This window comes from Danio aesculapii, chromosome 8, assembly GCF_903798145.1.
Source record: "Danio aesculapii chromosome 8, fDanAes4.1, whole genome shotgun sequence".
Taxonomy (NCBI): domain Eukaryota; kingdom Metazoa; phylum Chordata; class Actinopteri; order Cypriniformes; family Danionidae; genus Danio; species Danio aesculapii.
In genome coordinates, this window is record NC_079442.1 from 25,402,019 (window position 1) to 25,420,112 (window position 18,094).

An 18,094-nucleotide genomic window follows, 5' to 3' on the forward strand; every position below is an offset into this window, starting at 1 on the left:
ATCTTTTTATTCATTCATTCATTTATTTTCTTTTCGGGTTAATCCCAACTTAAGCCAACTTATCCAGCATGTTTTTACCCAGCGGATGCCCTTCTAGCTGCAACCCATCACTAGGAAACACCCACACACTCTTCCACACACCCCCATACACTACGGCCAATTTAGCTTATTCAATTCAGCTACAGTGCATGTCTTTGGACTTGTGGGGGAAATCGGAGCAACCGAAGGAAACCCACGTGAACACGGGGAGAATATGCAAACTCCACGTAAAAATGCCAACTGACCCAGCCGGGTCATTCTTGCTGTGAGGCGATTGTGCTACCCACTACGCCACCATGCTGCCTGTTATCTTTTTATTCATTCATTCATTTTCTTTTTGGCTTAGTCCCTTTATTAATCTGGGGTTGCCACAGCAGAATGAACCGCCAACTTATCCGGCATATTTTTTACGCAGCGGATGCCCTTCCAGCCGCAACCCATCACTGGGAAATCCATACACACTCATTCGCACACATACATACACTATGGACAATTTAGCCTACCCAATTCACCTGTACCTCATGTCTTTGGACTGTAGGGGAAACCGGAGCACCCGGAGGAAACCCACGCAAACGCAGGGAGAACATGCAAACTCCACTGTTATCTTTTTAATTTTATATAATTTATTTTCCTTCATATATTTTTTTTCTATGGAAGATAATATGAAGTGCGCACACACTTACTTATGGCACAATTTGAATGCTCCTAGTTAAATTGTGACTAAATTTAAATTATTGGTTAAAATGTGGCCACAAATTAAACATTGTTTCTAGAGCTACTACAAAAAGCACCAAATTGCAGCATGAGCGCTAGAACTACATTTTAAAGTATAATTATAGAGTAAATTAGTATTTTGAAGCTAACAAAATCATGTGTAAAGAACACTATCAGTTTTCACAGCCACATCCTTGAGGTGGTCAGTTCTTTAGTAGATACATGTGGATATTTAGCATTTTATTTACTGCATTTATCAAAAATTGCCCATGGTTTTACTAGAAATATAACCAAAGAAATATTGTAGTTCATCCATGATAACCACAACTTGAACATGGTTTGCTATGCTAACTAGAATTTGTATAAAAGCTAGTTATACAAATGGCAATAAACGCACGACATTTACATTTTGGGTTTATCTGACAGTTCCTACAGTAGAGTTGTTTTATAGAACAATACGTTTCGTAACCAATTTAACGTTTTATCATAAATGTGTATATATTTTTACAATCAAGCAATAAAATGAAGGTCTGTTCTGACAAAACGCGCGAGCACGGCGCAGTTACAGTGCGCAGGCGCGTTGGTGACGTCGCAGTGTTTTGCTGGGGATGCGCGCACACATGAGCGCTGCTCTTTTCATTGCAGGAGTGAAATTGAGTTTACACCTGCGATGGTTTCCATGTAAAGGGTGCAACAGATGTCCAAATAGACCACCGCGAGCTGTCATCCGGGCCCGGGTCGATTCTGTTTCCCTGTGGATCAGCTGGACGCAGTGAGTTTACTGAGATGTTTGTGATGATGTGTGGGTTAGCATCCGTTTATAATTAGCTTTAGCACGTAGCCTCATCTCACCTCTCTTAAACTCTCACCTGGTTAACAGGAACATATTCAGATAAAGTTATACTAATAACCTACCATGTCATACGTAGAAACGATACTGGTTTATTCGACCACACAAGAGTAATGTTTCATAAACTACAGCTAGATCATGTTTGAACATTTTATTGTTTATATTTTACACTGTTTTTATTATTATGTTTAGGAATTATATTATCTTTCTGATGAGCTCCTGAAAATATATTTATATGAAATTATGCAATGTAAGCTTTAAGTTACACTGAAGCAAGACATTTTAATAGTTAATCTCAATGTTCTTAAACCCAAATGTTTGTCACTGTCATTGATGTTATTTATTGGTTTTAGAAAATGGTTAATCCTTTTTTTAATAACCTTTAATCCTTTTAATTATATTCTCAATGAACAAACACCTGTCAGTTTACAAGCTACAATACAGATGGAAATAGACTAAATGGGGTTGTTGCTAGATCAGGTATGGTTGCGGTCGAAATGATTAATATTCAACGAATTAACGAAAAGGATTTATATTTTTTATTACATTTTCCATTAATTGTATTTAATTAATGTCTACCCCCACCCCAACTCTAAACTCAACCTTCACACAGACGTAAAACAGTAGTTGTACCAAGTATTATTAATGTTATCTATTAAATTACCCAATAAATTGTATTTTTTTAAGACCCACCCCTAACCCAACCCTAAACCCAATCGTCACAGTACTGTAAAAAATATTAGTTATTGTTATACAGTGTTATAAAAAATACTGCTATATTGATGTGCATCCTATCTAGACTTTTACTACTAAAAGGGGCTGATTGTAATGGAATAATCCTTTCAAAATGGATTGTTAATATTTAATATACCCTAACAACTGCCTTTCTGTTGTTAAACATAAAAGTAGGTATTTACAAGAATGTTGGTAACCAAACACCTTCGGTTCACATTGATTGTCAATGTATGAAGTAAAAATACAATGAACATCATCTATAGGAACCAAAACTGTGTGTTAACCAGCTATCTTCAAAATATATTTTTTTTTTCACAGAAGAAGGCCATATGGGTTTATAATAGGTATTACAGTGTGAAATTGTCTTGTTGTGATAATTGCTCATGCTTTTATCAAGATTCATGGTATTATCACAATATTGACATAAGCTGGAATTAAGTTACTTCAGTAATAGGCAAGGCAAATTTATAGCACATTTCATACACGGTGGCAATTCAACGTGCTTTACATAAACAGGAATAAAAGAGACAAATATAAGAAAGTAAAAACAAATAATAAAAGTGAGTAAAAACGGATTAAAATTTGGTAAAACAGGTTATAAAAGAATGAAAAGAAAGACATCTGCGATCTGTCTGACATAGCACAGTGCTTATTCAGAAAAGGCACAGCTAAACAGATGTATTTTAAGCCTTGATTTGAATGCGCCTAATGTTGGAACACATCTGATAATACCCAAAATATCTCAAGATTTTTTGTTTGCTGCTTTATTATACGTAAATGTTAAGAATAAACTAATCTGACAAACTAAACTGTAAAATGATTTTTAAAATGAGTAATATTTACACTACAGTAAAGTGCCATTAGTAGGCTCACACAGAATATGCGCTTGTAGAAATCCACAGATTTTTGGCCCACCGTTAAGTCTATTTATTTAAATATGTGTACATTTATAAATGTAAATTTATATTTATTAAGTTTTTTTTAATTATTTCAGTAATAGTATTGTCTAATATGAAAATGTTCATTTGATTTGTTTACAATACAGTTTGTAAAGTAATGTTTTCTGTCTTTTAGTAGATATATTATTATATGGGAGACTTGCTTTGTTTACCAATAAGTGGATCTAATTGAATTTGCATTGGAAACCTTAAAAGTTTAATATATTATTTGTTGATTTCATATATTAAGTTTTCAGTTATAATACTCATAAAATCATTCCGCATAAATCCGCAGATTTTTTACAAAATTATGCGCAGAAATGGCAAAAAATGTCCGCAGATTCTGTCTGGCCTTAGTCATTCGTGAATGTTATTTAATGCATCACTAACACAACTGTGATAGCTACAATTGTTATTTTAGCTTAAAAAATACAACATAATTTTGTCATTAGCTACAGAAAATAATACAGTTATGTAACAAATTAACAACATAGTTCTCACAATCCATTTAGGATGTCAAAATGGACTCGTGTTGACAATTAATAGGCCTATAACGAATCAGAACATTTTGAATCAATATCTCGAGCATATTGTAGGCCAGATTAACATGGGAAATTGTCAAATATTTATTGTTTGATGTTGTTTGTCAAATAAATCAAATAATCCATTAAATCTTCAACATATACAATATTCAAACTTATAGTAGATCAATAAGAATATATTTGTATTTTTGAATATCAGGACAATCCTAGTTTTGATTTGGTGTGTTTTTTTAGTCGGCTGTGTTGTTTTCAAAATGGTCACTGATTGGTTTGTGTTCTCCAGAAATCATCATCCTGCAGTGCCTGAGGCTTTGTCACTCCACCCCGCCCCCTGTCGTCATGGCGCCCAAGGACATCATGACCAATTCTCATGCCAAATCCATCTTGAATGCCATGAACGCCCTGAGAAAGAGCAACACGCTGTGTGACATCACTCTGAGGGTGGAGGGCACAGATTTTCCTGCCCACCGCATTGTGTTGGCGGCGTGCAGTGATTATTTCTGCGCCATGTTCACCAGTGAGGTAACAAACACCCTCTGTAGCCACGTTACATGTGTCATGTTTCTGAAATCACTGTGGTCTTAAAGGGACAGTTCTCCCAAAGATTAAAACTTGCTGTATAGTTACTGAACCTGAGGCCATTCAAGATGTAGTTGGCTTTTTACACTAGTAGAACATTTAAAATGATTTTACACTGACATTGTGGTCCTGGATGATTTATTTATTGCAAGTGACCAGCAATTTGAGAGTCGAAAAGCATCAACAACAAATACAGGCAGAGCTAAATTTTATCACTGATTCTCCTGATTATACTTTAAGGTCTTATAAGATAAAATGATCAGTCTGTGAAAGAAAACAAATATTATTTGTATCACATTTACCATTTTATTATCAAAGATAAAGACTATTTGGCATGTTGTATTTGCCATTTTACTGGCAGAATAGATACTCTCGACGGCCACTTTATTAGGTACATCTTACTAGTACTGAGTTGGACCTCCCTTTGCCTTCTGAACTGCCTTTATCCTTCGTGGCAAAGATTCAACAAGATACTCTGAATATTCCTCAGAGATTTGTCGGCTGCATCTCCATAATGCGAATCTCCCTTTCCACCACATCCCAAGGATGCTCTATTGGATTGAGATTTGGTGACTGTGGAAGCCATTTGAGTACAGTGAACTCATTGTCATGTTCAAGAAACCAGTCTGAGATGATGCACGCTTATCCTTGTGGAAGTAGCCATCAGAAGATAGGTACACTGTGGAAATAAAAGGATTCAATTCAATTCACCTTTATTTGTATAGCGCTTATACAATGTAGATTGTGTCAAAGCAGCTTCACATAAAAGGTCACAGTAAATAGGAACAGTGTAGTTCAGTTTGTAGTGTTTAAGTTCAGTTCAGTTGAGCTCAGTTCAGTGTGGTTTAATAATCACTACTGAGGATGGACATGGTCAGCAAAAATACTCAGATAGGCTTCAGCATTGACATGATGCTCTATTGGTACTAATGGGCCCAAAGTGTGCCAAGACAATATCCCCCACACCATTACACCACTGTTAATGAGCAGTTCGACAGGTGTGCTTAATAAAGTGGCCGGTGAGTGTATGTGTCTATATTCAATAATTCAGTTTATCATGATAATTAACATGCACTATATTGACATTGTGGGCACTTTAAAATGCTGTGAATTTTTATTATTGAAACTTTAAGAGTGAATATTCAGATTATTGTATTAACAGTACCAAATACTTAAAGACCACCGACTTATAAACAGGGTTTTATATATATATATATATATATATATATATATATATATATATATATTAGTCATTTAAAAAAATTTGAAACAAGTTGACGTGTAATGATGATCCACTTTCCTTCTTGTTTTGCTAATAGCTGATTGCGTGCCTGGTTATAATCAAACAGGTTGACTCATCAAGTTCAATATTTCTTACCATGCAAACTTCGTGATAAAAGACTAAAGGTGACATTGTAAATAACTTGCAGTTTCCTGTACAAAAATGATCATTTGCTGTGTAAAACCTCACTGTATATTGTCAGGATCTTTGGGAATTAGTTTAGTTTTGCCTGTATTTGTTTTATTTACTCTCAAATCCACAATAGTTATTGATTTGCATTTTATGAATAACCAAGCATCACCAAGGTCACCTACATCTTGGAAGACCAAAAGGTGTGTAAATTAACAGAGAATGTACTTTTTTTTTTGTAAAATGTCCCTTCAAGAGGTGTGTTTGTTGTGTCTTGTATAATATTAAATGCTAAACATTCATTCATCACTCACTTTGATGTTGCAATGTAGTCTTGATATTGCAGTTTAGCGTATGTGCCTCAACTTCATTATGTGGTGCTTATTCATTGAAGTTTAAGTCTGACTCATTGTCATGTTTTCCTTCTCATTTAATGTTTTCTCTTTATTAGTTCATATCAGTGAAATTGGAACAAAGGTTAAAATTCCTCTAACTTTGTTGCAGTTCTGCTCATTTGCACTAGGAGGTGCAAGAGGTTTCTTTAATTCTCAGATACTATGTGTTGAAGTGTGTTCAGTGATACTGGACTGAAGTGACCACTGTTGATAATGTTGTCTTGAGTGGTTTAATGTAAACATAATGGTGCATTATATATGTGATAAAAGAAATGCTCTTTAATAGAGTTCTGTAGTGTCTATGTGTTTTTGTAGGCCAACCCAGATGTGTAACATCCGCTTTCCTTTGACAAATCCCTATAGGATTATTTTTATTGACTTTTAGATAATTGTAAAAAATCTGCTTGAGTGTCTTGCAAAAGTTCACGATTCTTGCAAATTCTGTTCATCATGTTTATCCTCACAAATTCACCAAATTTTGATAATTTCTGAAACCTAAGTTTAGTTGACACTACAAAAAGAAGAAAAAAATTATTGTCACACCACTTTTTGAGTTTACACTTGAAAATGATATGTGCATCTACAGTTTGTCAATGTAAGATCAGTTTTGGACAAAAAGATATTATACAGGGTTCCCACGCTTCTTGCAAGTACTTAAAAGTACTTAAATTTCAGACATGAATTCAAGGCCTGGAAAGTACTTAATAACAAACACAGGTCCTTGAAAGTGCTTGAATTAAATTTGTTTATGGTTTAATTTCAACAATTGTACTCAACTGTCAAAACCAGAATGGAAAAAAAAGAGAAATTCTTAAATAAAAATGTATTTCAAATTTTGTACAACAACACTGACAAATAATACACATTTTACCAATATTTCAGAAACTGCATTTGAATATCACCAGTACTGAATTCATCCAATTTCATGAAATTTATTGGAACATAACTGTTTAAAACATTTCGTTTCATTTTTGAAAATTAACATGTTTATGGTAAATATTAAGTATAAGTTAAATGTTAATTACAGTAAGGTCTTTAATGGCACTAAATATGCAGGAGTTTGAAATACAGAAGTGCTTGATTTAAAATGAATGGTGCTTTAAAAAGTCCTTAAATGTCCTTGAATCTACTGGTCATGAAGACTACAGGAGACTATTAGGCAGATGTGAGTTGGAGCTGGTTGGAGCTAAACTGTGCAGAGCTGCGGCCCTTTAGGAATTGAGTTTGAGAGCACTGCTGTTAGTTATGGTAAACCCTGTCATGAATACAGTGTGCCTGTGATTTAAATTTTGACCAAAGAACTGACATCACATCCCATCACATATTGAGGTTTTGACAGTTAGCTGTAAAGAAAATTGGTGTGATGGCTATCTTTGCACATACGCAGTAGCTAGAAGTTACATGTTTTAAAAGTAATTAGGACTTAATCAGCTACAATAATAATAGAGGTTACTTCAGATTTTGTTTTTGATGTAATTTAATTGTAAATTCAATTCCTTCAGATAGGAATTGCATATATTCCCGCCGAGTAAGCAGACTATCCTATCACAACCTTCTCCAGATCAGAGATCCAGATGCGTCTCATGAACATTGTTCATAGTATTTATTGTGACAGAAATCATGTCAATTGGAGTGAAAAGTGACGATTTCTTTCTTGCCTGTATAGTCTGAAAAGTCCATTTAAAATCTTTAATAGCTGTCAGCACTGCATTATGTAATACGAGGATGCACAGCGCTGGACCCTTTTTTAAAAACAGGTGGTGTGCTTCATTTATGTAAATGAGGATGAAAACCCAGGGATTAAGATTGCACAATGTGAAACTGCAGTGTATGAATAACCAATAATTAATTGTTAACCCTATGTAAATTTTAGGCTGGGTTTAAAATGAATTGAATAAAATGAATCCAGCGTGAAAAGCTCTTATGAATCTATGTCTGTTTTGTTTTTTTTTCTTATTTTCTTGTTATTCTATAGCTTGCTGAAAAAGGGAAGTCCTTTGTGGACATTCAGGGCCTCACAGCGTCCACTATGGAGATCCTGCTGGATTTCGTTTACACAGAGACGGTGCTGGTTACAGTAGAAAATGTTCAGGAGCTGCTGCCCGCTGCCTGTCTCCTGCAGCTTAAAGGTACAGGAACACAAAACAGCCTAGACTATGTATATTTCTTTGTCATTACGTTTTAACATTACCAAAACATTTAAAGCTTATAAAATGCTTCTCAATTTTTATATGCACAAAGCGTAAAATGCAAGATCATCACACCTAAATAAATCATAGCATTTTTCTACCTGCTCTGTGTGTGGAAAAAATTGCACTGCTAGATATAATAGTTTTTTTTTGTGAGGTAATGAACATTAAAAAGCTTGCTGAGAGACAAGCATAATAAGGACACACTGAGATTCTTAATTGTGAAGGAGACAAACTCTTGTACAAACCTGCATGAACTAAGCGAGCAATTATTGCCAGAGACCTGCTATTAGAGCTGCTATTCAGCAAACGATAAAGATTAGAGAAGAATTATCTCCACAAGGTTTTTTTTTTTTTTTTACACTTCCCAATGTAGAAATTTTTAGCAAACATTAACAGATGTACCCCACCAAGAAAAACAAACATTTGGATTGCATTTTTAACTTCTAATGTCGCTAGTTAACACAATGCCTTTTTTTCAACACATCCCATAATTTCTAAAATATCAACCATTACCAAATGGTAGATATGTTGATTTATGGTTAAAGTCCCGGAATGTATACATATACTATGAAAAATCTGAATATGAAGTGTAAGACCAATTTATTTTAAAAAACATAATTAAAATAAAACATTTTTGAATATAAAATCATCTTTATTTTTTAAAGTATGTCTTAACATATTTCAGATTCTCATTTAATCATGTATTGGTTTTACAATAAAGCCAAAATCAAGTGACGTAGTGCAGCGGGATTATGTTTGTTTGATTGTTTTGTAAACCAGCAATGCTGTGTCGTGTAAACCATGATTTAAAACATTCAATTTTTAAATGATTTTAATAGTTATTATTTAAAACAGTAAAAAATACGGTCAACCATTTGGTAGAGCAGGCAGTTAAAGGGTTAAGTTAGTTAACACCAGTTTTTGTTCACCAATTTTGAAGGTATAAAAGGTTATAGCTCCCCCAAAAATGAAAATTCTGGTTTTAAATACTTAAAACTCACGTTGTTCCAACCCCCTGAGACATCATTCATTTTCAGAACAAAAATAATTCTGTGTTGTATGAAAGGAGAGAAGGTTAGCACTCCCCTTGACAATGATGGAAGAGGTCCCAGTGGCCTACAACACACATATTGGTTAAGGCATTGCCACCTACTTCGTGGCATCTCTAACCAAGGTTTTTTTTTTTTTTTTAAGAAAATTTATTCTGAGAGCTCCCTCATCCTCTATAGACAGCAAGGTTCCTGACAAATAATATACAGTTGAAGTCAGAATTATTAGCCCCCCTTTGAATTTTTTTTCTTTTTTAAGTATTTCCCAAACGATGTTTAACAGAGCAACAAAACTTTCACAGTATGTCTGATAATATTTTTGCTTCTGGAGAAGGAGAAATTTTTTTTTGTTTTTTTTTTCTTCCAGAATAAAAGCAGTTTTTTATTTTTTTTATAAACATTTTAAGGTCAAAATTATTAGCCCCTTTAAGCTAATTTTTTTCGACTGCCAACAGAACAAACCATCGTTATACAATAACTTGCCTAATTACCCTAACCTGCCTAGTTACCCTAATTAACCTAGTTAAGCCTTTAAATGTCACTTTAAGATGTATAGAAGTGTCTTGAAAAATATCTTGTCAAATATTATTTACTGTCATCATGACAAAGATAAAATCAGTTATTAGAAATGAGTTATTAAAACTATTATGTTTAGAAATGTGCTGAAAAAGTCTTCTCTCCGTTTAACAGAAATTGGGGAAAAAATAGGCAAGGGGGCTAATAATTCTGACTTCAACTGTATATATTCAACCATTTTTTTTCTCTTCAGTGTCAGTATAGGGTGCGCTTTCATGAGAGCGCTGTGCTCTGTGTGATGAGCTCGGTCATGCTGCTGATGTGCTTTGTTTCAAACAGGAAGTCACACACTCATGATCACGCACCCTCTACTAACACTGTGGAGAAGAAACTATTGAATAAAGTCATTATTTTTGTTTATGTGCACAAAGATATTGTCATAGCTTTAGATTGAACCACTGAAGACATGATTTGTAATTAGATAAGTGTAAGTTCTTAATAAGAGAATTAGCATTTTGGGGTGATCTAAAACTTTTCGTTGCTCAAGTAACATTTGTTAAAAAGAAAATTGTACATGTGACAGCATCTTTGGAATAAAATACAAAAACAGCATAAGTTCCATCATCCTTTATGATCTATAAATATTCACAAAAAAGTCAGCATTTTTAAGGAACACCGTGCTCTTAAAAACAACTAATCCCAGATAATTTCAAGATCAGGATCAGAATTGAGCAACGTGACATGTAGAACAACTGAGCATTGACTGAAATGCGAGAAACTGTTCAGGCATCAGCAATACATTTTGAGAACTCAAATTAAAAAATAATTCTGAGAAGAGCCGTGACCCAAAAAACAAATACCCAAAAGCTCCATAATGAAACCTGAAAGCTGCTTATTTGAAAGTTGAGCTTCTTCTCCTGAAAGTGAAACATTTATATTTGGCACAAACAAAATCTAGCCTGACACACAGGAAACCCCATCCTTTTTGTCAAGAATGAGGATGGCAGCATCAGGCTTCTGGGCTACCTTGCAGAAGGAAATGAAAGACATTATTAGGAGCAGTGGTGTAAACAACTAATACCTCAGGCAAATCAATCTGCATTCAAGACAGTGACATGTATCACAGCACACCAGTTACCAATAAAAAAACGGGTGTGTCTGCCACAAGTGATACTGGAGATCTAACACTCAAGAAACCTTGAATTGGATATGTTCTTTATTCATTCATTTCATTTTCTTTTCGGCTTGGTCCCTTTATTAATCAGGGGTCGCCCCAGCGGAATGAACCGTCAACTTATCCAGCATATGTTTTACACAGCGGATGCCCTTCCAGCCCCAACTAAACACTGGGAAACACCCAAACACTGTTGCACTCATACACATACACTACGACCAATTTAGCTTATTCAGTTCACCTGTACCACATGTCTTTGGACTGTGGGGGAAACCGGAGGAAACCCACTCGAACATGGGGAGAACATGCAAACTCCGCAGCTGGGGCTTGAACCTTCTTACTGTAAGGCGATCGTGCTACCCACTGCACCATCTCTGAATTAGATGCTTGTCTGCAATTATTTTGTTATTTGTTAGTATGCAATTCTGCTGTATTCAATGCACGGATAAGCCAGGGTCATGTGTTTAATGTGGGAAAACAAGGACAGAATTGCACAATACAGTAAAATTCTACAACAACCTGTTCAAAAAAAAAAATTTATATTAAATTGAAGACATTGTTACTAAATGTTACTGTAGAAATGTTACTAATATATACAGGGTTCGTACACATTTTACTATTATAATTTTTATGACTTTTCCAGGGCTTTCAAGTAAATTTTCATGACCTAATGTATCATGTAATGTCTATGTGTACATGGTAAATAATAAGAAAAACAATAGACGTTCAAATTTATTACAGCATATCATAAAACATGCAACAATCTATTTAGTTAATTTATTTTTTATTTTGTAAAATTAATTTAGCTTACACAGCCCTAATAATGTGAGAGCATGTTTTTGACCAAAGACCAAAAAGAAGTAAAGACAACTAGCATATATTCAAGTATACAGATATTTGGTAAACTAATTTACATGACTTTTCCAAAACTTTGTGGGTTTTTTCTGATTTTCCAAAAGTTCCCCAGGCATGTCAAAATTCCATGACTTTACCAAGATTTTCATGACCGTATAAATCCTGTATATAGTAAAATGTACTTCTATTAGTACTAATTATTGTAATTGATACACAATTCATTTTTATTTTTTAATATTAACAGGAAATTTTGATTTTTTTTTTAATTACTTACTTTAAAGGGTTCCTAAAAATGACATTTCTGTTCAACTTTTAATATAGTTATAGTTATTCAGTAATGATGTTTTTCCCCAATTAACTAGACTTGCATTTTGATTACAAATGTAACAGCAAATAATTTTCTTCCTGTTCACAAGGAATACATTTTAATATGAAGACTGAAATGGAATAAAGTCAGACAAAGTTTGTCTTTTTATTGCTTTAATTCTCTGGACGATGATCAGTTTACACACAGACAACCTCTGTGAGCAGGATCCCAAGGATGGGCTCACAACTGTTTTTAAAGACAAAGTTACAATGTTTTAGATAATTTCTCTACAGCTCAACTCTTAAACCAGTAGATTACACATGGCTGTAATAGCCCAATTATTATGCATTTGATCTTTAATTTAGCAAAACCTTAACCAGTTTATAATTTCAATATGTCATCAATTCAATTATCAATATTAAATTTCCATCACAATATCATTTTTTTAAACAGGTAAATTGAATCTAGAAACATTTCAAACAAGACAAACTAAATATTGTGGTAAAATATATACAGTTGAAGTCAGAATTATTAGCCCCCCTTTTTTTATATATATTTCCAAAATGATGTTAAACAGAGCAAGGAAATTTTCACAGTATGTCTGATAATATTTTTTCTTCTGGAGAAAGTCTTATTTGTTTGATTTCGGCTAGAATAAAAGCAGTTTTACATTTTTTTTAAGAATCATTTTACGGTCAAAATTATTAGCCTATTTAAGCTAGAATTTTTTGATAGTCTACAGAACAAACCATCGTTATACTTGCCTAATTACCCTAACCCCCCCTAGTTAACCTAATTAACCTAGTTAAGCCTTTAAATATCACTTAAAGCTGTATAGAAGTGTCTTGAAAAATTTCTTACGGCCCTAGCATTTAAACTTTGTACAGTATACAATCATAATGTCTATCTGTGGGGAGTTCTCATAAAACACAAAAAGTCCATTGTGTCTGTTTTTTCACAGGTGTGAAGAGAGCGTGCTGTGATTTTCTTAATAGTCAGTTGGATCCGTCAAACTGTCTGGGAATCAGAGACTTTGCAGAAACGCACAACTGTCTGGACTTGATGCAGGCTGCTGAGCTCTTCTCACAGAAACATTTTGCTGAGGTGGTACAACAGGAAGAGTTCATGCTGCTCAGTCAGAGTGAAGTAGAAAAACTCATCAAGTGTGATGAGATCCAGGTGAGATTGTTGTTACTGTCACATGATCTGCCGGCTTCAGTTGTTTTTGCTTCACTGCTGTTCATATCCCGTGGTCTCATGTGATAGTGAAATTGTGCGGTCTCTTGGGACCTTATCAAATACACTCTCTTAGCACAAGTACCAGGTCATCTGTATACTATTTACCCCTTTTTTTTCTCTCTTTTTTTAGAATATGTATTTGGACACTGCTTTTTTGCCGTACTTTTTGCCGCTTTTCCTTGTACTGTAATGTATTGAAGTATTCATATTTAATGATATTTACATATTAGAGCTACAATTGCATGTTAAAAGGATTGGTTCACAAAAAATAAAATCTTTTAATTGTCATTCCAATGGCTTGAAAATTTCGTTTATCTTTGGAGAATTAAGGTATTTTAGATTCCATTGAAGAGCTCTCTGACACTACATAGACCGGAAAAGGGTTGTGAAATGTTAAGTCCAGAAAAGGAATCAAAAACTTTGTCGAAAACATTTAATGTGACTTCAGTGGTTCAATTGTAGTCATATGAAGCTGTAAGATAGAAATATCTTAATTTTGTGTTTTGATGATGAATGGAGATCTCAAGAGATTGGAATGACATGAGAGTTGAGTAATTCATAAAATAATTTTGGGGTTGAACGCATGAAAGAGGTAAACCCAAATAACTACATCTCAATCTATTCCAAAATAATACAAAATATAAATGTTTGTTTCTTTTCATATTATTAAAATTAAATGTTTATTACATAGAGCAAATTATCAAAGTTGAATAGTTAACTTTGCAGTTGTTGTCTGTCAGCTGTTTTGTTAAATTGAATTGAATTACCTCCTGTACAGTTAAAATATTAAAATCATTCTGCACTGTTTAATATAGACTTACTCTATTGATCAAATTCTTCTTTGAATAGAGTAAATATTCTTTGTATGGTCTGTAATTATGAATTTCACACTTGTAAATTTGACTTTGGTTGGTCATTCATGTGCTTGGAACTTGTAATGATCTTATATAATTCTTATGAAGTACACAAGCAAACAAAAAGATTGTTATATACTCTCAATGCTGTAATAAATGATAGTTCACCCACATTTGCTTGCTACAAACCTGTTTGAGTTTCCTTTTTCTGTTCAACACAAAAATGTTTATTTTGAAAAAATGTTGGAAACCTCTAACCATTGACTGCCCCAGTAGTGTTTTTCCTACTATGGAAGTCAGTGGTTACAGGTTTCCAACGTCTTTTCAAAATATCTCCTTTTGTGTTGAACAGAAAAAGGAAACTCATAAAGGTATGGAACCACTTGAGGGTGAGTCGATTATATTAAATCTCTTTAATGCTATAACTTCAACTTTACATACCTTCTGGACAGTTGTAGGGTAAAGGAGTGTGCAAGATTTCTACATAGGAACCAGTTCAGGCAAACATATTGCTCTGCATGTTTCAAATGGCCTTTCTTTAGTATATTTGGGACTTTCTGTACTAAAATGCAAGTACAAACCTGTAACCCCCATTTTTATTCTCGTTTTATGTACATGCTAACTCTCAGACAAAAACGCCGGCCTTTTGTTGTTACATTCTTGTCTCTCACCATGGTCCATTAATTCTAAAGGTGTAATTGCAGCGTTTGTACTTAAATTTATGGTTTCTTCTTGAAGTCACAGATCTGAGATATGAAAATTAAAAGCAACAAATAGAGTTAGTTTTGCTAAAGGGGTTTGAACAAATCTGTATGTGCATAGGTTGATTCAGAGGAGCCGGTATTTGAGGCTGTTTTGAACTGGGTGAAGCACAACAGAAAGGAGAGAGAGCCGTACCTGCCTGATCTGCTGGAATATGTGCGCATGCCCCTGCTCACCCCTCGATACATCACTGATGTCATTGACGCAGAGGTCAGATTCTGACACTCGTATACATGTTGCTTTTATGAATGTTCAGAATGCTGCAATTAAATCAAGGGTGTTTATTTATGGGGTCAAAGATTGAGTGTTGTTTTGATGTGTTTCAGCCGTTGATACGCTGTAGTCTGCCTTGCCGAGATTTGGTGGATGAAGCAAAGAAGTTTCATCTTCGTCCAGAGTTACGAAGCGAGATGCAGAGTCCTCGAACCCAAGCAAGACTCGGTCTGATGCCTCTGTGTGTTTTCAGTATTTAGGCCTGAAATATTTCAGTGATGTTAAATATACACTTACTGCCTACTTAATTAGGTACACACTGGGTTAAATCCCCTTTTGCCTTCAGAGCTGCTTTTATACTTCATAGTATAGAATCATCAAGGTACTGGAAACATCTCAGAATTTCTGACATATTGACTAGATGTCAACACGCAGTTGCTGCTGATTTGTCGGCTGAGCATCCAATGTATCATTCCACCTTATGGCGAATGTACTCTATGGGATTGAGATCTAGATATTGTGTAGGCCATTTGAGTATGGTGAACTCCTCAACTGGTTCAAGAAAGCAGTTTGAGATTATTTGAGCTTTGAGACATGGCACATTATCCTGCTGTAATATACAAGCAATAGATGAGCTTACGGTGGTCATAAAGGGATGGACACAGTCCACAAGAAATAAAGACCAGCTCACACTGGATGATTTTTGGCCAAGATTTAGTCATCTCAGACAAATTATGGAAATAAAAAAAAAATCCAAGGCTAAAATCTATTGTGATCAGATTTGTAGTAGTTCAGTGGTTAACACTGTCGCCTCACACCAAGAAGGTCACTGGTTTAAGTCCGGGCTGGGCCAGGAGGCATATCTGTGTGTGGAGTTTGCATGTTCTCCTGGTGCTTGTGTGGGTTTCCTCCAGGTGCTCCGGTTTGCCCAACAGTCCAAAAACATGTGGTATAGTTGAATTGGGTAAAACAAAATAAATTGGCCATAGTGAATGACTGAGAGATGTATGGGTGTTTCCCAGCACTGGATTGTGGCTGAAGGGCATCTGCCGCGTAAAACATTTGGCAGATTAATTGGTAATATATTCTGGTGTGGTAACCACTGATAAATCAGGGACTCAGCCAAAGGAGAGTGAGGATAGGACTTTGTCTCTGATTAAAGATTCCAGACGCTATCCAGCCGTGAGATTTCACTTAAGACAAGTGTCGAATCAAAAACCAATTGGAGCGGCGAAGCTGATGATGCAATCACCACGACAACATCAAGCCATGAAGTGTTGAAACATTTTCTGGTTTTATTATCCAGGCATGATGTAATGATCAGTTATGAGTAAGATTAACACTACAGATTGTTTGCTGAGGTATCATTTCAGAACAGGAGTTATTGAAAGTGTCATGGATTAATGACATCAAACTTCAGATGAGTCTTGCGTGTTTGCATTCAGAGATGCTATTCTGCAGATCTCTTGTAATGATGTTGTGATGATTTTGAGTTTCTTTTCTATCAGCCCAATTCAATTTGCAGTTCTCTTCTGATCTCTGACATTAGCAAGGCATTTTCGCCCACAGAGCTGCTGCTTACTGGATATTTTCTGTTTTTGGACCATTCTCTGTAAACCCTAAAGATAGTAATGCATGAAAATTCAAGTAGATTGGCAGTTTCTAAAGTGCTCAGACTAGTACTAACTTCAGCAGATCATCTTCATCACATCTACAGTTGAAGTCAGAAATATTAGCCCCCCTGTTTATTTTTTTCCCCAGTTTCTGTTTAACGGAGAGAAGATTTTTTTTTCAACACATTTCTAAACATAATAGTTTTAATAACTCATTTCTAATAACTGATTTATTTCATCTTTCCCATGATGACAGTTAATAATATTTTACTAGATATTTTTCAAGACACTTCTAGATAGCTTAATTTTAAAGGCTTAACTAGGTTAATAAGGGTAACTAGGCAGGTTAGGGTAATTAGGCAAGTTTGTTCTGTAGACTATTGAAAAAAATATATATATTTTGACCTTAAAATGGCTTTTAAAACATTAAAAACTGCTTTTATTCTAGCTGAAATATAACAAATAAGACTTTCTCCAGAAGAAAATAATATTATCAGACATACTGTGAAAATTTCCTTGCTCTGTTCAACATCATTTGGGAAATATTTAAAAAAGAAAAAAAAATTCAAAGGGGGGCTAATAATTCTGACTTCAACTGTACGTGCAAAAATGCATTGAGTTACTACCATTGCATTAGGTTGTGAGCAGTTTAACAGGTGTACCTAATAAAGTGGCTGGTGAGTGTGTATAATTAATTATGTCAGATCAGTCTTTTGCTGAATCAGCTATACATGTCTAAACATGCACGTGTATAAAAAAACATGAACAAATACTTTCTGACACTGGAATGGGTTTTAGGTGCCAAAGAGGTTCTGTTGGTTATCGGAGGATTTGGCAGCCAGCAGTCTCCTATTGATATTGTCGAGAAGTACGATCCCAAAACCCGAGAGTGGAGCTTTCTTCCAGTGAGTATTGTTCTCTGATAATTTATAAATATATACATTTCCCCAATGTCAGATGTCAAAATGCCTTACTGAAGCAAACATCATGTCTGCCTATAGAATTAGAATGTTTGTGTACAAGTGTAATGCTGTAGAACTCTAGAGTTTGCTTATTGACATCAAGGATGATTTAATTTCTGTAAAAACATGCTTTATGTTCCAGAACATTGCAAGAA

At 34.6% G+C, this 18,094-nt stretch overlaps 1 protein-coding gene and 1 non-coding gene across 2 annotated transcripts in view; both read left to right on the forward strand.

Annotated features, from left to right (window-relative positions):
* Window positions 1-1,364: 1,364 nt before the first annotated feature.
* The window catches only part of LOC130233444 (kelch-like protein 12), a 22,538-nt gene continuing 5,808 nt past the window's right edge, over window positions 1,365-18,094 (forward strand). Inside the window, exons 1-8 of the mRNA XM_056463488.1 lie at window positions 1,365-1,525; window positions 4,102-4,340; window positions 8,179-8,332; window positions 13,258-13,475; window positions 15,212-15,361; window positions 15,478-15,592; window positions 17,776-17,882; window positions 18,082-18,094. The exon at window positions 18,082-18,094 is cut by the window's right edge and continues 183 nt beyond it. Of these exons, the coding sequence (XP_056319463.1) occupies window positions 4,158-4,340; window positions 8,179-8,332; window positions 13,258-13,475; window positions 15,212-15,361; window positions 15,478-15,592; window positions 17,776-17,882; window positions 18,082-18,094 (940 nt within the window). The 5' untranslated portion in view covers window positions 1,365-1,525; window positions 4,102-4,157. The remainder of the gene's footprint in view (window positions 1,526-4,101; window positions 4,341-8,178; window positions 8,333-13,257; window positions 13,476-15,211; window positions 15,362-15,477; window positions 15,593-17,775; window positions 17,883-18,081) is intronic.
* On the forward strand, window positions 9,448-9,577 carry LOC130234347 (U6atac minor spliceosomal RNA). Its single transcript, XR_008838305.1, has one exon. It is a non-coding gene; the product is annotated as a U6atac minor spliceosomal RNA (small nuclear RNA).